The sequence below is a fragment of the Gigantopelta aegis genome, chromosome 1, assembly GCF_016097555.1.
Source record: "Gigantopelta aegis isolate Gae_Host chromosome 1, Gae_host_genome, whole genome shotgun sequence".
Classification (NCBI taxonomy): Eukaryota; Metazoa; Mollusca; class Gastropoda; order Neomphalida; family Peltospiridae; genus Gigantopelta; species Gigantopelta aegis.
In genome coordinates, this window is record NC_054699.1 from 34,955,468 (window position 1) to 34,978,691 (window position 23,224).

Genomic DNA, 23,224 nt, shown 5'->3' on the forward strand with positions numbered 1-23,224 from the left:
GTGGCGACAGCGGGTTTCCTCTCAATATCTGTGGTCCTTAACCATATGTCCGACGCCATATAACCGTAAATAAAATGTGTTGAGTGCGTCGTTAAATAAAACATTTCTTTCTTTCTTTCCCAGGCAAGCAAAGGTAGATACCAAAATCCATGGACCTGCTGATATTAATAAAAATGTTATAGCCACTAACACTATATAGAAACTTAGCGTAATTAATTGTGGTTTATGGCAATCATCCATTTTGATCACGTGGTTAAAACTGCGGGGATCCTTCGATTACATAGTCGGCAAACTCCGTGAGATCTGACGATTTTTTATTCATGACTGACGGAAAAAAGCGAATCTCGATGTTACAGGAAGTTCTGTTGTAGGGTGCTTTTGGAGGAAATAAAATACAGAAAATTCAATATGTCGTGTGGGTGGGATGAAATAAGGACTGCGGTACATGTACTGGTCAAAATCATGGCGATCTGTTTTTAGGTCGCTTCAATATGAAGTCAGGTAACCTCCAGGCAACCTGAACGACCGTCCGCCTCTTATTCTCAGGCCTTGTGTGTGTGTGTGTGTGTGTGTGTGTGTGAGGGCCCACGGAGTGTACTCGAACTCGAAGGGGAGGGACACTGTCAGTTCAATGGTCTGGGGAAAACATGTATCTGACGGCTGGAACCTATTGGGGAAGGGTCAGGGGCAACCTCTGAAAGAAAATTCAGAATTTAAGGTTTAAAAATAGGCCTACAGCATTTCCAGCCTTTTGAACAGTTAAAATTTGTTTTGTTTAACAACACCACTCTTTGAAATTCGGACAAATTTGCAACAGCACTATGGTGGTAATTTTAAAGAAAAGATTAATGCTGTTAAAATTATTCATCTATGATCCACTGCAGTAATAATATGCTAAAACATGGCAAGTCACATATCATCTTTACTTTAGTACGCTTTTATACTGGGATAAACCGATTTATATTAATTGAGGAAACATTGGGCCACACTAGATTATAAATGCTTTTTACTGGGATCTGTAATTGGACAGAGTTCAGAGAAAAATTACTCCAGACTTTTCACTACTCTCAGATTTGTGACGGCAATGAAATGCTGTCGCAAATCAGTTTGTCGATTGCTTTTGCGAAAGCATTGCTGATTGCCGCCGCGAATTTCGAGGACTGACCACTAGAGCACATTGATTTATTAATCGTCGGCTATTGGATGTCAAACATTTGGTAATTATGATCGTAGTCGTCGGAGAATACCCGCTACATTTTTCCATTAGCAGGAATGTATCTTTTTATGCATTTTCCCACAGACCATAAAGTACATACCACGGCCTTTGGCCAGTTGTGGTACACTGGTTGGAACAACTTCAAGAAAACCCCTCGATCAGTTGAATGGATACGTATACACCGAGGTGGTTTGATCCTGAGGTGCAAAGACCGATGAACGCTCAACCTACTGAGCTAAATCCTTGACCCCCGCTCCCCCCTTCAGAACAGAGTAACAGGGAAAAGTGAGGGTCGTGCATGACATCCACCCCCCACCCCCGTTCCAGCACCCATATGGTGTGTGTGTTTGTGTGTGTATGTCTGCACGCACACGTGTGTGTGTTTACCGTGTGTGCATGTCGATCTCTTAAATTCCGTGTAATACGTCGTTTTTCTTACACACAGATTAAGTGTAAAAAGTAGGACATTTTTTTTATACTTGTAGTGCATGGGCCTGTAAGCGATGGATGGATAACACAATGCATTGTGGGACATCAAGCCAACACTAATCTTGTGCCAACAAGCGATACTTATCTGGGTGTCAATAGGCTTGTACATTAATTTGATATAAGAACGTTAATTCCAGACCTTTGACCCGGCATTCATTTGTAGGCACACATAGACTACGTGGGTCTCTACCTGTAGTCTACCTGTATGGCTATAAAACACTTTGATAGTCAGAACAGTCTTTTCAACACCCGTCAACACTCCCCCGCACCCTCTAATAAATATTTATAATCTACCCTTTAAAGATTGTCACGTGATCAAAAGCTACACCAACAAGAAAATCTCACCAAACAACATGGAAGAAATTCATTGAACAACATTTCAAGGTGAATTATCTTCATTACAAGAATGTGGATAGGTAAGTTAATTACTATACAACACATTATTATCAATGAAGTAAGCCACTTAAAGTATCTTATTATGGTTGCTAGTCGCCCGAGTTCTTTGACCGTAAGAGAGCAGCCATGTTGTTAAAGTCTGGACTTGATTAAAGTCTAGACTTTAAGGTTTATAAGCACGGGGCATAGTCTGTCCCACCGGAAACGTCTTTTTTCCATGCTTAGTGATTCCATGTAATTTAATACAATTTATTTGTTTATGAGCCGATTGTTTTCTAAATTGTACACAAAAATTGTTTGTTTGGGGTTTTTTGTTTTTTTCAATTATTATTTCCAAAACATGTTTACTTTTCTTCTTACATCAAGCAAAACTGAAATTATTTTTACCCCCCCCCCCCTAAAAAAAACCCACAAAAAAACAAACAAAAAACATGTTTATATAATTATGGTAAATGTAGGCTATGTAAATATCCGTCCGTAGTTTAGACGATGTCCTTGATCCGTGGTTGGAACACAACCTTTAGATTACAGAGAGTGACGTTACAAAGAGAAAAGGTCCCACTACACAGATGTCATCTGCCATTGAAACACATGTTAAATTGCCCAACTTCAAATGAGGATTGCCAATAGAATGGGTTCTCATTTGCAGTAACAACATACACCATTGCAAACATACATTGTATAAGCATTTATTTGCACTCCAAAATTGAGAACATTTCCGTCTCAGTTTTTTGCTATACAACCGCATCTGGCTGAAGTACCGGTCCGAACAGGTGGTTCATTAACCGATTCACTCCGGCTGTCTCCTGCGCTATATAGCCATATCCCAAAAGGTCAATGCACAATATTACACAACAACATGGACAAAATACAGCCAGAAGGCTTACTATTAAACATACATATTGTTTTAATTCTTCATCATTAATTTGATAATATGGGTCATTTACACCATGGAAAGCCATACTAGACCAGTGTAACTTGAGAACTCTAAACAGTACACCAAAAGATAGATGCACCATACCATCCAATAAAACTTCTTGTAGTGAGACCAAAGCAGACGACGACCGAGACTGGACAGTAGCCTCTTATCTGGAGCTCGGTATTTTCCGAGGTAAGCCCGCAGATATTGCGGGTAAATACAACACTGTTTTCAGAAGTAATTCGGAAACCTTTTTATATCGAATTCACAAATTGCAGTGACAGTGTGAATATTTTGTGCAATTTGTGATGAACAACGGTAAAAAAAAAAGAAACAGTTTTTCAAATTGTCCAATCGCGCCATCTTAAAATGTTATTTTGCAAGGCTATTTGTTTTATTTTTAATTTAAATAACGGTAGTTTGTTGATTGTTGTAGGGACCGCGGACACTTTCTAAATATGACAAGAATGATAACAATATTTTGCTATACTGATGGAATACATTTTAAAAAGCTATTATCAACAACAACAAATTTGTTTAATTGCCCCTAACCCCCTAAAATGGAAATTTTCTATTATGGGGAAATAGCTTCGTTTTGCAAAAATTGTCAGAAGACCTAAAATAATTGGCACAGTGAAATGTTTTTAAATTTAAGTCTTATTAATACCTTTATTAGCATTTACCCCATAAATATTTATTGTCAACGAAGCCAGTGTAAATGAATTATGAACATATATACAAGTTTGTCAAGATTATAACAGATTTATTCTTCTTGTAATTGGCAGTGTGGGCAGAAAAACTTGGTGTGACATCTCACAACATACCAGTGACTACACTTATCACATTGAGCCCAGTTTACAACCTGGACACATGACATATTCTTTAACTACTGGCTCAAACACAACATCAGCAATTTCATTGTCATCACTGTCACTAGCCCGAGTACTCTGACTGTAAGAGAGCTAGACGGACATTTGGACATAAACACGCTCATTACAGTCAGAGACCAACCTATGTCTTTTTTTGGCAATTCCTGACTACCAAACGGTAGGCAACGAGTCCCGCTCTAATACCACAACAATCCTATGTTTGACGTCAAATACCTTTACATCAATCATTTTCGAGTTAAGTGATACAAAAAAATCCACATATTAATCACTAATACACTTACTACAGAAAGAAACCCGACAGCACCCACATTCAGCTACGCTTCGTGACACTCCGTCACAACAATTGCAAAGCTCGGCGATCTATTTCGAGACGTAGACCACGTGATCGCGCACTGGGCGATTCCGCCTTGTGCAGCAGTTACAGGGGCCGTCTCATATCAAGCGAAGTTACAACATGGAAGAGTTGGCTAATGCCGTTTTGGATGAATTTGGATTTCATTACGTCATTAAACCAAAACAATTACACATTATTGATTCCATTTTGAATTTGAAGGATACATTTGGGGTGTTATCGACAGGATACGGCAAAAGTATGTGCTACGTACTGCCTCCTCTTATGAGATGACCCCTGTAACTGCTGCACAAGGCGGAATCGCCCAGTCTCGAAATAGATCGCCGAGCTTTGCAATTGTTGCGACGGAGTGTCACGAAGCGTAGCTGAATGTGGGTGCTGTCGGGTTTCTTTCTGTAGTAAGTATATTAGTGATTAATATGTGGATTTTTTTGTATCACTTAACTCGAAAATGATTGATGTAAAGGTATTTGACGTCAAACATAGGATTGTTGTGGTATTAGAGCGGGACTCGTTGCCTACCGTTTGGTAGTCAGGAATTGCCAAAAAAAGACATAGGTTGGTCTCTGACTGTAATGAGAGCGTGTTTATGTCCAAATGTCCGTCTAGCTCTCTTACAGTCAGAGTACTCGGGCTACACTGTCACATGCCATATCCATACTTGTTTTTTTTACAAGAGGGAGGGTTTATCTTGCTGGTACTTGGAACTGCATCACATACATCTTATACAGGTTATGTAGGACTTAATAATAATAATTAAAAAAAAAAAAATAATAATAATATTAAAATAAAAATTTCCTATTCCATACTGTCTAGTTACGGCAATCGTAAATTTAAAATTTACAAAAAGGAGAAACGTTAATATTTGTCATATTTTTCATCATGGCTATACAAAATTTATAGGTCTATCTAACAAATAGTTCATGTTACTAGAATACTAGCTTTTTAAACTGAATTTTGATCCTTCTGACCATATTCACATAGTACTCTCAAAATGTCTGCCAGTAATATCAACACAGCCACATCAGAAGAACTGAAAGCAATTCGTAATATTGCAAAGACAAGAGCAAGTAGTATTTTGAAATTATGGAGAAAAAAAGGGGTGGGAGGTGGGGGTCCTTTGACATTGGAAAATTTAAAAATGATGACTGATGTACCATCAACAATATGGGATCCACTTTTTCAAAACAAAATAATAACTTTTGAGTCAACAGATTTTAATGAAACATCATTTGAGTCTGTAAGTGATATAGATTCATTAAATACATCGCAAAGGCGAGAAAAACAGCGGGAAATGTTGAATTATTTTCAGATGAGAACAGAAAATTTAGAACAAGAAATGGAAATATTGAAACTAAAAAATAGGCAACAACAGGAAGAGTTTGAATTGAGAGAGGAACGGTTTGAAAGAGAAAGAGAAATCCGAGATAAAGAGCATGTCAATATCTTAATTTGTATGAAACAAATTCATTTACAACTTGATAGGCTAGTTGATAAAAAACATGTTGATGAACAGGTTAACAAAGTAGATCAACTTTCTCCAGAAGGCATATGCAGTGGTAGGTCAACTTTTAGCCAGTATGATAAAGTGAATAAAACTCCATTTGAGATAAAAAGCAAAACAAATGACAGTGTTGATTCTTACAATGATGATGATGATAAAGAGCATTCAGAATTATCACATACATGTAGGAAAATAAATCCAGTGTCTAGAAAACGATTTGAGGGTCCATCACTACCAAGAATGGCTACTTTTGATGAAAACCAGGATTGGAAACCATGGAAACTTGACATGTTGGTAGATTGTTTGAGAGATAGAGCTTTGAAGTTTTACAGTACAAGATCTCAAATGATCCGAAATGATTTTGATTTATTTGTTAAAAAACTGAGTGAGAGATTTGGAAAGAAAGACCTTCCACGTACTATCCGAAGGCACTTACAAGAATTACAGCAGGATCCAGAGGAAAGTCTGGAGGAGATTGCTGAAAAAAATCAGGAAATGGTCACTGATGGTTACCCAGAAACACCAGATTTACTTTTAGAAAATGTTTCAATAGATAAATTTTTGAAAGGATGCATTAATAAAAGGGCAGCTCTGACAGCAATGGATAAAGATCCGCAGACAATTGATCAGGCTGTCAAGATTGTAAAAAGTGCAATCCAGAATGAAAAATGATTGTTGGGTAAAAGACAAGAGATAAGGAAAGTAAGATTTACAGACGATGAAGTTCAAACTAATGGGGGCAGTGACACATGTCAGATCACTAACCAGACGATGAAGTTCAAACTAATGGGGGCAGTGACACATGTCAGATCACTAACCAGACGATGAAGTTCAAACTAATGGGGGCAGTGACACATGTCAGATCACTAACCAGACGATGAAGTTCAAACTAATGGGGGCAGTGACACATGTCAGATCACTAACCAGACTGAGTAATAAAATGGATTAGGTCAGTAAACTGGAGACTCGGGCTTCTATTTGTGAGCAAGTTTCAAAATTAACTGAAACAACCGAAAAGGTTTCTAAAGTTATGCATTTGTTGGTAGACAGGCACATTGGGCTATTTCTCGTTCTAGTCAGTGCACCATGACTGGTATATCAAAGGCCGTGGTATGTACTACCCTGTCTGTGGGATGGTGCATATAAAAAATCCCTTGCTGCTGATCGAAAAGAGTAGCCTATGAAGTGGTGACAGCGGGTTTCCTCTCATTATCTGTGTGGTCCTTAACCATATGTTTGATGCCATATAACCGAAAATATAATGTGTTCAGTGCGTCGTTAAATAAAACATTTCTTTCTTTTTCTTTTTTCCAATTTAAACTAGTAGAGACTAAGACAGAGAGCCATTTCTCAGCCTTTGATGATGAAAGTGGCTCTATTATTTTAGAAAGTGAATTAGATTATCTGATGCCTTTAGATAACCGTGAAAAAACCTCAAATGTTACATGTAACCATAAAAATACCGCAGATAAAAATTTACACAGGTTCGTACGGAGTCTGGAAAACCTTCAAAAGTATAGAATTTTGAAAATCCAGTTTTCAGACCTGAAAAAAGTATACAAAAATACCTTTTTGCGAGTTGGTTTGGAAAAAGTATGGAAATTTGTCTTTAGGACTCGTGTAGAAAATTTTGATTGCGTAAAATCGGCGGAATCTGACAAAATTTTCTGATCTCGGCACTAACATATATTTGGAAAATCGAGACTAACAATTGCCGACATTTACCAAAGATTTGAAGTACGCGCTTGCGCAATGCATATGACAAAAAGATTGTTCATTTTGTCAAATTTTCCGAAAATATGGGGAGATGTATTTACTCTCAGTCTTGGACTCAAAGACCCAAATATCAGAACTGGGTTACTTTTGATCCCAGTTCCAACAAAAAGGCATGATGTACTTTATGTAAGAAATCATTTGATGTGTCAAATATGAGTGAAGTGGCATTGGCGAGTCACATGGCAGGCAAGAAACACAAATATAAAAAAAAATATGTTAGGATTGTGTGAGCACTGACGTAATCAATATTAGATTAGTCCATATTTTGTAAAAACGAACTTCCCAGAGCATTTTGGCAACTCGATTGATCTTACATAATTTGAGGATGCTGATATAAAGAAAAAAATATGTTACCAGCTGATGTTTCCATTATTTCTCCTTACAAATTCGAAAAAATCAATGTTCTCTAGTGGCGTCGTTAAATAAAACAAACTTTACCTTACACATTCAAGATGGCTACCACGTTATACTAGTATTTTAAAACATTAACTGGTTTCTAAATGCAATACAATGGCATGATTTGGCATCCATGTTCAATGTTGGAATTAAGATGCATAGTGCTATTTTACTTTATCCCTTACTCTCATTAGCATCTAGTGTAAGTGGTGGGTACTCTGGTCCGGGTCGAGTTTGAGCCTTGAGTACTCAAAGTCCTATCTTTTGGACTCGTAGAGGCCCTACTGGGTAACCTATTCCTCTGCCCTTGAACCTCAATAATGGCAAAATGTATACATCTGGGGTACATTATCTGCCAATATTGAAAATGTGCACATTTGAAATATGTCTACATACAACAAAATAACCTTTCAGTCATGTTTATTTGCTGTACATTTCATTGCAGCTAAAATGCAGTGAAAATAAGACTTTCAAGCAAATATCACCTTGATGGTTTCTATATATCTATATAATAAAATTAGTTCATGGTTATATGCATATAATAAAATGTTCAGTCTATGAAATGATAATACATACATGTAATTGAAAAGGGTTGCTGTTGTAACTGGCAGTACATTGTTATCAGAAATCTTCACACGTAAGGTAACATTTGTTTTCCACTAGTAGCACTTGATTTTATAGTACATGTCCAATATACATTGACCCGCACATAATCCTGGAGATTTTCAAGAACTTGTAATAGAATGATTTCGGAACCAGCTAATGAAACACCATATAAATACATTCAGTGGATGAACATTTTGTTATAGGTTCAATATCCTTGCTTTCGCACAAACATGTTCTTATTTCTCTCAACTTTAGACATCTGTAGGTGATGGGTAACGATTCTTGATGGAAATAGAATGGCTGGAAACTGCGATAGTAAGCAACATTGAACTGAGTCCAGTGAGACTACAGGTAAGTAGTACATGTGTGTTGTACTAGTATGTGTTTTTGTCAGTGAGACTACAGGTAAATAGTGCACGTGTTGTACTCTTATGTGCTCTGGTCAGTGAGACCACAGGTAAGTAGTGCACATGTGTTGTACTAGTATGTGCTCTGGACAGTGGAACTACAGTTAAGTAGTGCACATGTGTTTTACTAGTATGTGCTCTGGTCAGTGAGACTACAGGTAAGTAGTACATGTGTGTTTTACTATTATATGCTCTGGTCATTGAGACTACAGGTAAGTAGTGCACATGTGTTTTACTAGTATGTGCTCTGGTCAGGTCAGTGAGACTACAGGTAAGTAATGCACATGTGATTTACTAGTATGTGTTCTGGTCATTGAGACTACAGGTAAGTAGTGCACATGTGTTTTACTAGTATGTGCTCTGGTCAGGTCAGTGAGACTACAGGTAAGTAGTGCACATGTGTTTTACTAGTATGTGTTCTGGTCAGTGAGACTACAGGTAAGTAATGCAGACATGTTTTACTAGTATGTGCTCTGGTTAGTGAGACTACAGATAAGTAGTGCACATGTGTTTTACTAGTATGTGCTTTGGTCAGTGAGACTACAGGTAAGTAGTGCACATGTGTTTTACTAGTATGTGCTCTGGTCAGTGGGACTACAAGTAAGTAGTGCACATGTGTTGTACTAAAGTAGTGTCGGAAATAGAATAAAAACTATTTTCGTCAATTATTTCTTTCATATTAAACTGACAAATAAATATTTAGTAAATACCTATTTAATGATACTCTACCTAATTTAGCATTTACTTGTTTGGGCTCTCATTGATGTACAAGGTGGTGTTTACTCTTGAAATTAAAATAAAGATGTCGGTAAACAGGAGATTTGTGACCTTTATTGGAACAGACTACACATGTATAACACATTTTGATGGATATGTGTCATTTTCATTTACCTGTAAACAAACTTAATTTAAAACTGCAAGATAACTGATTATTTTGAATTGCAGCATAAATGATTAATTTTGACCAGCATATTTAGTGAATATAAATTCAATATAAATACAGTAGAAATGTACACAATCTTGCAACCACTTAAAGGTGCTATGTCAGAAGTTATATGTGATCATCTGTTTGTGATAAAGATTCTCCAATAAAACTATTTTCTACTAGTAGATAAATTCATTTCCTATAATCATAATTATGGGCATATAGTTAAATGTGTAGTCTTTAAATGTTAAAGCAAAATTTAATAAAAACATGATTTGCTATAGCTGTCATTATGCAACTTTGAGATAGCACCTTTAATACCGGAAAATAGATCACAAACTCAAAATGGTTCTGGACAGTTTTGCTCAAAAGTTACTTATAAATGTCTACACATATTTAGTTTCGGAGAGGATTTGGGGTAAACCATCATCAAAAACGGTCCCTCACATGTTGTAACAGCAATGAAATTGACATACATGTATGTTGACCAAACTTTGTTATAGTCTGTTCCAATAAAGTTCACAAATCACCTGTTTACTGACGTATTTCTTTTAATTTCAAGAGTAAACACCACCTTGTACATCTATGAGAGCCAAAACAAGTAAATGCTAAATTAGGTAGACTATAATTAAATATATATTTACAAAATATTTACTTGTCTGTTTAATATGTAAGAAATAATCGACGAAACTCATTTTTATTCTATTTCCGACAGTACTATAGTATTTGCTCTGGTCAGTTAGATTACAGGTAAGTAGTGCACATGTGTTGTACTAGTATGTGCTCTGGTCAGTTAGACTACAGGTAGGTAGTGCACATGTGTTTTACTAGTATGCTCTGGTCAGTGGGACTACAGGTAAGTAGTCAATGTGTGTTTTACTAGTATGTGCTCTGGCCAGTGAGACTACAGGTAAGTAATGCAGACATGTTTTACTAGTATGTGCTCTGGTTAGTGAGACTACAGATAAGTAGTGCACATGTGTTTTACTAGTATGTGCTCTGGTTAGTGAGACTACAGGTAAGTAGTGCACGTGTGTTTTACTAGTATGTGCTCTGGCCAGTGAGACTACAGGTATGTAGTGCACGTGTTGTACTAGTATGTGTTCTGGTCAGTGAGACTACAGGTAAGTAGTGCACATGTGTTGTACTAGTATGTGCTCTGGTCAGTGTTGTAATAAAACTGATTATAAAATATGTAACACTGTAAGTAAATTCCCACTAATGTATTTCTTAAACAATGTTTAACATTATTTTGTTACTACATTACAGGCTTTCTGGTAGAAATAAGTTGAGAGCGGTAATAAAAACAAAACAGACATTGCGGTGGTCCTGGCTTTGAAATCTTTTAAAATAGAATACTGCATTTCAAGAACTTTGACAAAGTTAACGTCTTACTATAATCCGTCTAAAACATTTTTAAAATGTATGCCTATTCATTAATTAGCAAGATTTTAGGGAACATATCTTCTAACAGAAAACCTGCATTAGACATGTCACAATGCAACTAGTTAAAGTTTGTTTAATGACACCACTAGAGCACATTGATTTATTAATCATTGGCTATTGAATGTCAATCATGTGGTAATCATGTGGTAATTTTAACATATAAACTTATACAGGAAACCTACATTTTTCCATTACTATAGCAAGGTCACATTTATATGCACCATCCCACAAACAAGCTGGATCACACATACCACAGCCTTTGATATACCAGTTGTGGTGCACTGGCAGGGACAGGAAATAGCTGATTGGGTCCATCAATAAGGATCGACCAGAGACCGACCATGTGTCAAGTGTGTACTTTACCACTGGACTACGTCCCATCCCCATGGCAACTACTAAGAAAACTGTTCTTTGTGTTTATAATTTCAGTTACTTAGTACTATCTGTCATCTCAGATAATAACAAATTAATGCAGGGGGTGGGTTTTTGGGTGTCGAAACCTTCAGTTACCACAATCTATTGAAGTTAGCTGTATTTATTTTATGTACTATAAGCCTGGAGTGGGCGTGTCTCATTTTTATCTCTTGAAGGTATTATGGATAAACCTTCAAAGAGAAAGGGGACGCCAGCTCAGGTACTAGGGAAACGACAGAGGAGGGATCCCTGTGCGGAAGAAGTGCAAAACAACCAACAAATGTCAGCAACGCAGAGCTGGTCAAACCCACCAATACAGCCCCAAGCTTGGCTAAAGTCACCAGTACAACCCCAAGCAGGACCACAGTCACCAGTACAACCCCAAGCAGGGCCACAGTCACCAGTACCGCCCCAAGCTGGACCACAGTCACCAGTACAACCCCAAGCAGGGCCACAGTCACCAATACAGCCCAATGCAGGGCCACAGTCACCAGTACAACCCCAAGCAGGGCCACAATCACCAGTACAGCCCAAAGCTGGACCACAGTCACCAGTACAGCCCCAAGCTGGACCACAGTCACCAGTACAGCCCCAAGCTGGACCACAGTCACCAGTACAGCCCCAAGCAGGGCCACATTCACCAGTACAGCCCCAAGCAGGGCCACAGTCACCAGTACAGCCCCAAGCAGGGCCACAGTCACCAGTACAGCCCCAAGCAGGACCACAGTCACCAGTACAGTCCCAAGCAGGGCCACAGTCACCAGTACAGCCCCAAGCTGGACCACAGTCACCAGTACAGCCCCAAGCAGGGCCACAGTCACCAGTACAGCCCCAAGCTGGACCACAGTCACCAGTACAGCCCCAAGCTGGACCACAGTCACCAGTACAGCCCCAAGCAGGGCCACAGTCACCAGTACAGCCCCAAGCTGGACCACAGTCACCAGTACAGCCCCAAGCAGGGCCACAGTCACCAGTACAGCCCCAAGCTGGATCACAGTCACCAGTACAGCCCCAGTCAATAGTTATGGACCTTGAGAAGAGCCAGCAGCCATTTTCAGGTGAAATACTTTCTAATCATACTCATCATATACTTATCAAAGGTTATGTTCAGGGCATGTGGCATCACGGCAACAGGGGGCCAAGAAATATATCCAAATCAGAGTTCAAGGGGTCTAACCTAATTCTTGGTAGAAAATATTTTTGATGCAATAAACAGTCACATCCCATTTAATTTTAAAGAACAAATATAACTGGGTTCCATTATAGACTTGACTTTGCTCCTGAAGTCGGCAAGGGAACCAGTCATCAAACAGACAATGACACCTGCAAATCTAGTGACATCATTGGAAAGTGGGACAGAGCAAATAATTTGTTCAAGTTTCTACAGGTACATTGTTGAAGGTATTTCTTTCAAGAAATATGAGTCAACCAGAAGAATCAAAGCTGGAAATTCTGTATAGACATGTAGTTTACTTTTGTCAGTTGATTTGGGAAATTCAAGCTGGCATCCAAAATGGCTTCCATTTCACATCTTTGGTAATATTGGTGGCCATCTTGAATTTACTATATAATGTAATTCCAGACCAATCGAGTAATGGTTAAAATTAATTCTTTGACCCCAAAAACCTCTGACGAAATACCAAAAGTATTATTCTGTGTTTAAGGGAAATGATACTATCGCAAGCAGGGCCACTATATTGAGCAGGTTGCATGTTACGAAAGAAGAGCATTTCGTGTCAAACTTTGAGGTGTACCGTCAACTATTTACGGAGTGAAAACAGCTGTGGCTGTGATTGGTTGTAATATGTGACATTGATTATTTGTGGAAATACTATTATCCATTGACAATAAATAAATACACTTTTATTTCTTATACACTTGTTATGCACTATATACCAGAGGTTGAAACTAATGCAGTGTACCCCCAAAAATGGAACTGCAATTTTCAGCAAAAAATGACAGTTTCTTGCAGGTAGATTAGATGTGAGGTGCCACACTTTTTTTTTTATTGCTGTACTTCCTGGGTGTGTTTATATGCTGCTTATCTCAGTTTTATTAGAAAACGTTAACAATATCGGCAATAGGAATTGATTTGGTCTATTAGAACCAGCAGTGGTACCCTAGTTTGTCACGTTTAACGGGCAGGTTATTTTATGACATTAGTATCAGTACATACAGATATGTGGGAATAATTACAGCCTCCCCCACCCCCTCCAAATCCTCCCCGACCCCAGCCCCACCCACACCCACAATGCAGTTTTGAATGGAAAATAATGAACATCAATAATTCCAATGAAGCTGAGTTTTTTTAACAAAAGAGCTCAAATGATTTATGGTGGAATTGTTATCTGAGCTAAATCCCAACCCTAATGGTTATGGAGTCGCGTTTTAGTCTATTTTTAAGAGTATTTCAACATCACAGACTGTTGTATCCAAATTTGTTACAGGTTTGTAAATTAACCAAACTTGTGTCCATTTTTACGGGTTAAAACTAATTTCTAGCTGAAAAATATGCCTTAGTGTTTAAAAACTAGGGTCTGTACCTTTAGACTACTATCATATGTGTCTTTTAATTTTTAATTTTCTCCTTTTATCTTAATGATCTGTTTTGCCAATTATAGAAAAGACATTTTTAAACCACTTAAGTATCTGTTTTGGAATGTGTTTTTAAGGGGGGGGGGGGGGGGTTGTATCATAGAATGTTTTGTTGTTACTGTGTTGATATTAAATCTTTCTATATTTTGAATTTCAGAAACTGAGAGTCGCAAGTTTTCTAACCTCAAAAGTAAGTTTCTGTTTAATATTACTTCATCATTTATTCAAAATGTCTGCTGATTGTTCTTATAAAATATTATAGGTGTAATGAATACACAGGGTAATGAATACACATGTATCACAAAAATAAGGTGAAAAATAAAACTATTTATTCATGAATACAATACAATTGATAATGACGACATGGTTAATTAAACGTTAGTCTTTGGTAATATCATACATTTGCTTAATCAATTATACATGTACAATGTTTATCTTTAAAAAATAAATAATTAAATGTTCAAAAGAATGTGCAGCTCTCTGTACATACAGTCATGCACCAACCCATAAAAAGAGTAATAGAGGAAAATTCATTGCAAATAACACTATTTTCAATGGATAACAAAAATAACAAAAATATATTACATTAATATCTAAAGAGCACTAATATTTAATGGGGACTTATTCCCAATTGGACCTCCCTTTGATGCACACTGAATCATACACTGGATACATTTAGGAACTAAAACTTATATAATACCAATAATAGTGAAACAACTTCACATTTTAAATGTTTTTAATACATGTAGTTCGTATTACAGTTAAACATAAAGCCTCTTTTTCACCAGGGTGGGACGTAGCCCAGTGGTAAAGTGTCTGTCTGATACATGGTCAGTTTGGGATCGATCCCCGTCGGTGGCCCCATTGGAATATTTCTCATTCTAGCAAGTGCACCACAACTGGTGTAACAAAGTCCATGGTATGTGCTATCCTGTCTGTGGGATGGTGGATATAAAAGATTGCTTACTGCTAATCAAAAAGAGTAGCCCATGAAGTGGCGACTGGTTTTCCTCTCAATATATGTGTCGTTCAATATAATATTTCCTTCCTTCTTCACCAATTAGCAAAATATGAATTGAAGTACAATTATGTAAATAGACCTCGCTTTAATATCGTCAAATTCTCATAAAAATAATTAAACATTAATTCTATATATTATGTATTTCGGATACCGAAATTGACCGAAGTTTACCAAATGCACTTGGGTTCATATAAATATCTGACATCATTCGGAAAACCTCGATTGATTTCTTTTCGTGAATGTCTCTGCCAAGTTCAGTTCCATCAGCGTATAATTTAGCATTCTGCATTTTCGCCAGCTAAGCATTAGCTGAACGGTCATTCCATCTACCATTTATTTAATTTTAAATGGAATCAATTAATAGATGAAATGGTATACCTTAGCTATCGAAGATGATGGACTGACTTATAATAATTTAATATTAGCCAATAAAGCCATCAATTACTAAAATTATATCTGAATTTGTGTACTCGTCATTTTCCGCAGAAAGGTGGTGCTTTTTGTGGGAACATGTAGATAATATATGTTAAAGAGTTGAATGTAGCTTAACTGATCATGAGATCCATATATCACTATTTTATTTGTGACAATAAATTAATTCACAAACATCTGAGCCATTATCAGGTATTTTGAAAAAAATAACATTTTAATACATACTGTAATCCTTATGGCGTGTTGACACAGTCTGCATACTTGTTTCTTTTACAAGTGTTGTCTCGCCATTTTTGTATTTTGGAAATTGGAATTATTTTAATACAACAGATTTAAATTTAGCGATGCCCACTAGTTCGGACATTATTAATATTTGTAATGGGATGCCACAGAAAGTTCAGGAACACTAACTCCATTTTCGCGTGAAGGCAGCTGAAACAGCCTAAGTCTGAACTAGACTAAACCCTCTACGTATACCCAGTTTTATACTCATGAAATAGTGGTTGGATTCCATTCTATGAATTTTCATGGTGGTTTTAATAGTAGAAAATGGTAGGTCTACATGTGTGCATTTATCGTAAAATAATTGCCGTTGATTTTCAATTCACACAGCATGACTGGTGAAGCAAAAGCATACAGCATGCAGTTACATTATAATATTCTTAGTTTGTTGTTTTGGTGGTACAGATCACTGTCGAACTTGTGAACAGTACAAGACAACCTTATTGCTAAGAATGAATCTCCATCCAAGAGCTCAAGTAATAAAATGCCGGTTCTGTCATACTTAATGCTTTTGTGTATAGTAAAATTTAGACTAATGAATATTACTTGTATTAGTCAGATGTATTGGTAAACTATGTATTGTTCATACAGATCTGTCGTCACGCAGATTGAAAGACTTCAAAGCCGAAGACTATGTCCAGATTGAAGGATACCAGGAAATCGAGAAAAAGCTGAGTGAGGTTGGTGCTGTGTCTTTGATTGGAAGTCCAGGATCAGGAAAAACAACTCTTGGGTGGATTCTCATGAAGCACATCTGTGAAAAGGGGAAACAACAGCCGTTAATGTTAACAAAGCCTTCAGAGCTTGACCTTATTCCAGTTCCTGAAGATTGGGGGAATAAAAATACCAAAGACACTTATGTAGTATTGATTGATGACATGTTTGGAAAGGCAAATCTTGATCAGAGTGAGAAAGAATCATGGGAAAAACAATTTCCAAAAATTAGGTCACTAGTGACTTATGGATTAATCAAGGTACTAATTACACTGAGAACCCAGATATATTCTGAATGTGACAAAAGCTCCACAATGAAAGAATATCAGGCTTTTCTAAATTTTACGCATTTGTCCTTAACTAAATCTGACAAACTAAATATTCTTGAACACCATCTTAAGAGAAACAACAAAATAATCATGGATAAAAATGATAAGATTATGGCTGTAGGACAGACATTTAAAGAGTTGGGCTTTCCTCAGTGTTGTGTGTTTTTTGTAAAATCTACAGATGCTCATAAGCGAGGAGCAGAATTTTTCGAAAAGCCAATTGAATACCTGAAGACAGAGTTTGATCAGATAAAATCAGACAATTCACTCCAATATCTTGTTCTGTTATTGGTTATGTTTAAACAGGGAATCCTGAGGCCTGAATGTTTGGATACATTTAAAGATGACATCGATACCACAAATCTAATTAAGAAGCTGAAAGATGTATGTAGAATTAACAGTAAGGTTACACTGGGGGAAATCAAATGGTCTGCTGACTCTCTCTGTGGTGTATATCTTGTGTACTATGTTGATGGAGATCACAATAGATTCAACAAGGGCTATTCATTCATTCACCAGTCAGTGTTTGATACATTGTTTCTGCAGTTTTCATCAGAGTATTTTGAACAAAGTATTATGATCTGTCCTGCTCCAGTGTTGGTGGAATATGTTGTCACCCCTGGCGTGTCAAATCAAGGTCCTCTTACACTGATGGTTGATGGAGAAAAGAAGTATTCTATTCTTGCTAAAAGGTTTACAGAATTGTTAAAAAATGCAGGTAGTGTCAGAGTCACACTTTCACATCCGTCGTTCAAAGATGAACTATTTGTGGAGTATTTAATCACACATTTCTGGAATTCTGAAATACTGCAAAACATTTTGTCCATGAAATTATACACACAAGTAGAAAAAACGGTGATGCTGAAGAAACAGCATGCAGTTAATATGACCTGGAGGATGGCTGCTATAAAACGTTTACCACATATCGATTGTGAAGAATTTACTGTTACTACAGCAACACTGGCATCTATAGCTGTCAATAACAATACAAACAAGCTGTCAACTTATTTTGCAAGCAATCTTGTTAAGTTGAATTCCAGTAGTGAACTTCAACAAGATCTTTTGAAAGCTGCATGTCTGAAGGGTAATACTGAAGTAGTTGATATTTTATTAAAAGGTGGTGTTGTACCTACTAATGATACATTTAATGCTGCTGCTGTGTCAGACACAGATGGTGTCTCAATCCTCATTAATCTTTTTGAGAAGAAAAATGACCTGGATGTCGATAATTTAGGACACTTGCTATTTCTAGCACTTGAAGAGAGAAATGAAAAAATATCACATGTGTTGATTGATAAAATTGGTGCAATGCAGAACCATGTCAGGGTCCTTGATGAAGCTGTCAAACGGCTACTTTATATTATAGTTCATGAAGATAGATATTGCTCGAGTTTCAATAGGACATGTAAACCTGAAGCTGCAGCTAATCTGTTTAGATGGTTACACACATATTCAAAAGTATGCACTTATAGACTTGCCATTACACTGGCAGCGCAGTACAAACATGCATGTGTTTTAAAATACATCATTAACATTAACCCAGCTTTACTGAATACAGTAACTGAAGGTGAAACTCTCTTACATAATACTGCCAAATATGGATGCCTGGAATCACTGAATACGTTATTAGATCATGGGTTAGACATCAACGCTGTCAATTCAGACAAGCAGACTGCACTCCATTTTGCAGCTCATTACGTTCGCTGTGATATACTTAAAGCATTAGTTGATAAAGGAGCTGTATTAGATGTTGCAGATGACGAACTAAATAGTCCACTTCACTATGCTGCAAAACGCTGGTCAATGGAAATGGTAACGTACCTCGTTGAACAAGGATCACAGGTAAATATACAAAATAAAAGAGGGAACACTCCTCTTCACTATGCTGCAAAATGGTATACACTAGAGTTGATATCTTACCTTGTTGAAAAAGGAGCACAGGTAAATATACAAAATAAAAGTCGGGACACTCCTCTTCACTATGCTGCAAAACACAAGTCACTGAAAGTGGTAACTTACCTTGTTGGAAAAGGAGCAAATATAAATATACAAAATAAAAGGGGGGACACTCCTCTTCACTATGCTGCATATAACAGGTTACTGGAAATGGTAACTTACCTTGTTGAAAAAGGAGCACATGTAAATATACAAAATGAAAGTGGGAACACTCCTCTTCACGATGCTGCAAAACACCAGTCACTGGAAGTGGTAACTTACCTTGTTGAAAAAGGAGCACAGGTAAATATACAAAATGAAAGTGGGGACACCCCTCTTCACTATGCTGCAGAACACCAGTCACGGGAAATGGTAACTTACCTTGTTGAACAAGGAGCGCAGATAAATATACAAAATAAAAGTGGGGACACACCTCTTCACTCTGCTGGAGAACACCGATCTTTGAAAGTGGTAACTTTCCTTGTTGAGAAAGGCGAACAGATAAATATACAAAATAAAAGGGGGGACACTCCTCTTCACTATGCTGCAAAATATTGTATCTTTGGTGCAAACCACAAGTCGCTGGAAGTGGTAGCTTACCTTGTTGAAAAAGGAGCACAGGTAAATATGCAAAATGAAAGTGGGGACACTCCTCTTCACTATGCTGCAGAACACCAGTCACAGGAAATGGTAACTTACCTTGTTGAAAAAGGAGCACAGGTAAATTTACAAAATGAAAATGGAGACACTCCTCTTCACTCTGCTGCAGAACACCAGTCACTGGAAGTGGTGACTTACTTTGTTGAAAAAGGAGCATATGTAAATATACAAAATGAAAGTGGGGACACTCCTCTTCACCATGCTGCAAAATGCCAGTCACTGAAAGTGGTAACTTACCTTGTTGAAAGAGGAGCACATGTAATTATACAAAATAAAAGTGGCAACACTCCTCTTCACTATGCTGCAAAATACCAGTCACTGAAAGTGGTAACTTACCTTGTTGAAAAAGGAGCACAGGTAAATATACAAAATAAAAGTGGGGACACTCCTCTTCACTATGCTGTACAACTCGAGTCACTGGAACTGGTAACTTACCTTGTTGAACAAGGAGCACAGGTAAATATACAAAATGAAAGTGGGGACACTCCTCTTCACTATGCTGCAGAACTCCAGTCACTGGAACTGGTAACTTACCTTGTTGAACAAGGAGCACAGGTAAATATACAAAATGAAAGTGGGGACACTCCTCTTCACTATGCTGCAAAACACCAGTCACTGGAAGTGGTAACTTACCTTGTTGAAAAAGGAGCACAGGTAAATATACAAAATGAAAGTGGGGACACTCCTCTTCACTATGCTGCAAAACACCAGTCACTGAAAGTGGTAACTTACCTTGTTGATAAAGGAGCACAGGTAAATATACAAAATGAAAGTAGGGACACTCCTCTACACTGTGCTGCAAAACACAAGTCACAGGATGTGGTAACTTACCTTGTTGAAAAAGGAGCACAGGTAAATATACAAAATGAAAGTGGGGACACTCCTCTTCACTATGCTGCAGAACACCAGTCAAGTGAAATGGTAACTTTCCTTGTTGAACAAGGAGCACAGGTAAATATACAAAATAAAAGTGGGGACACTCCTCTTCACTCTGCTGGAGAACACCGGTCACTGAAAGTGGTAACATACCTTGTTGGAAAAGGAGCACAGGTAAATATACAAAATGAAAGTGGGGACACAGCTCTTCACTATGCTGTAAAATATTGTATCTGTGGTGCAAACCACAAGTCACTGAAAGTGGTAGCTTACTTTGTTGAAAAAGGAGCATATGTAAATATACAAAATGAAAGTGGGGACACTCCTCTTCACAATGCTGCAGAACACTGGTCACTGGAAGTGGTAACTTACCTTGTTGAAAAAGGAGCACAGGTAAATAAACAAAATGAATGTGGAGACACTCCTCTTCACTATGCTGTAAAATATTGTATCTTTGGTGCAAACCACAAGTCACTTGAAGTGGTAACTTACTTTGTTGTCAAAGGAGCACAGGTAAATTTACAAAATAAAAGTGGGGAAACTCCTCTTCACTATGCTGCAAAACATAAATCACTAGAAGTAATAACTTACCTTGTTGAAAAAGGAGCACAGATAAATATACAAAACGAAAGTGGGGACACTGCTGTTCACTATGCTGCAAAACATTGTATCTTTGGTGCAAATCACATGTCATTGGAAGTGGTAAGTTGCATTGTTGAAAAAGGAGAACAGGAAAATATACAAAATCAGTGTAGGGACACTTCTCTTCACTATGCTGCAAACCACATGTCACTGGAAGTGGTAACTTATCTTGTTGAAAAAGGAGCACAGGTAAATATGCCAAACGAAAGTGGGGATACTCCTCTTCACTATGCTGCAGAACACTGGTTACTGGAAGTCGTATCCTACCTGGTGGAAAAAGGAGCAGAGGTAAATATGCAAAATAAAAGTGGGGACACTCCTCTTCATTATGGTGCAAAACAGGAGGCACTGGAAGTGGTAACTTACCTCGTTGAAAAAGCAGCACAGGTAAATATACAAAATGAAGGTGGGGACACTCCTCTTCACTATGCCGCTGAACACTGGTCACTGGAAGTGGTAAGTTACCTTGTTGAAAAAGGAGCACAGTTAAATATACAAAATGAAAGTGGGGACACTCCTCTTCACTATGCTGCAAAACACAAGTCAATGGAAATCGTATCTTACCTTGTTGAAAAAGGAGCACAGGTTGATATACAAAATAAAAGTGGGGACACTCCTTTTCACTATGCTGCAGAACACTGCTCACTGGAAGAGGAAACTTACCTTGTTGAAAAATGAGCACAGGTCAGTATACAAAATGAAAGTGGGTTCACTCTTCTACACATGCTACAAAACACCAGTCAAGTAAATTGGTAACTTATCTTGTTGGAAGAGGAGCAGATGTAAATATACAAATTGAGAATGGGGACACTGCACTTCACCATACTGCAGTTCTCTGTTCAATGGGAATGGTAAATTTCATGTTTGAAAATGGAGCAGCAGCTGATTGTAAAAATAATAAAAAGTACACACCATTGATTTTAGCATGTACGTGTACAAAGACTGATAATGTGATTTTGTTTACTAGAAAAAGGTGCAGACCCTAATCTTGGAAATATCACAGCAGCAGTTCAGATCTGAATGTTCTTACACAGTCTGGCAATAGTCCACCCATATGGCAGTGCGCAATATTTGGTTGACTTTTAACAGGTAGAATTACAAAATTACCCATGTGTGTTTACAAACTAATATTTTATGACTATTCAATATGGCACAGAATATAAATGGATTGTACATATGCAAGATATATTTTACAGACTTGGGTTATAATAATGTATGGGACGCACATCATTTTATATCTGTTCCATGTCTAAAACGAACCATTAAGCTATGACTAGAAGACCAATATACTCAGAACTGGCACAATAGTATTACTGAATCGGGGAAATGTTCTACATACCTGCTTTTTAAAGAGAAAATAGAATTTGAAAGCTATTTTAATATACTTAACACGAAGCATTATACCACTTTTCTCCGATTTCATATGTCTAATCATGTCTTACCAATTGAAAAGGGCAAGGTGGTCCAATGTTCCAAAAGAAGATACAACATGTACATTATGTAATATAGGTGATATCGGAGATTGAGTTTCATTATATTTTTATTTGTGATAGATTCAACAAGGAACGAAAAAGATTACTATAGCCATACTATGTTATTAGACCAAATGTAATTAAATTTAGAGAACTGTTGAACTGTAAACGTGTCAGCATCCTTAAAAAAACTTTGAACTTATAATATTATAAATAACCACTTTACCTCCTGAAAACCCATTTTATATGGCTTAATCTTACTTATTTGTTTGTTATAAACACTTGTTACTTAACGTATACATGTATATGTATATATATAATGTACTCCTCTGATGCCACCGGATGGTGGCTTTGAGTGAAATAAAGTTCTGTTCTGTTCTGTTAACATAGATGAAAAATACATCAATGATATGTTGTGTGATAACCTGTGTGACAAATCAGATAAGTCATACCATATGAAAAAGGTCCATGGTGTCCATGCAGGAGACTGGTTACTTGACCACGGCTGCTGTGTTGATGCTAGAAATGAA

The 23,224-nt window shown here is 37.3% G+C and overlaps 1 protein-coding gene across 4 annotated transcripts; it reads left to right on the forward strand.

The window, feature by feature from the left end:
- The first annotated feature begins 389 nt into the window (after positions 1–389).
- Positions 390–23,099, forward strand: LOC121374188. Of its 4 annotated transcripts, none has more exons than XM_041501180.1 (6): positions 390–501; positions 2,009–2,121; positions 8,800–8,895; positions 11,913–12,794; positions 14,489–14,521; positions 16,658–23,099. In XM_041501180.1, the coding sequence occupies exons 4-6, from the start codon at positions 11,918–11,920 to the stop codon at positions 21,898–21,900; spliced, it is 6,153 nt and encodes a 2,050-aa protein (XP_041357114.1). In that variant the 5' UTR covers positions 390–501; positions 2,009–2,121; positions 8,800–8,895; positions 11,913–11,917; the 3' UTR covers positions 21,901–23,099. The 4 variants fall into 4 exon arrangements, with proteins under 4 accessions (XP_041357114.1, XP_041357107.1, XP_041357122.1 ...); XM_041501173.1 differs by having other exon boundaries at positions 8,810–8,895; XM_041501188.1 differs by lacking the exons at positions 390–501; positions 2,009–2,121 and adding an exon at positions 3,160–3,212 and having other exon boundaries at positions 8,810–8,895.
- The last annotated feature ends 125 nt before the right edge of the window (positions 23,100–23,224 follow it).

Coding starts and splice junctions, on each gene's coding strand:
- LOC121374188 (XM_041501180.1), top strand. CDS start 11,918: ATGGATAAACCTTCAAAGAGAAAGGGGACGCCAGCTCAGGTACTAGGG. Junction 12,795..14,488: donor GAGCCAGCAGCCATTTTCAG/GTGAAATACTTT, acceptor TTTGAATTTCAG/AAACTGAGAGTCGCAAGTTT. Junction 14,522..16,657: donor CAAGTTTTCTAACCTCAAAA/GTAAGTTTCTGT, acceptor TTGTTCATACAG/ATCTGTCGTCACGCAGATTG.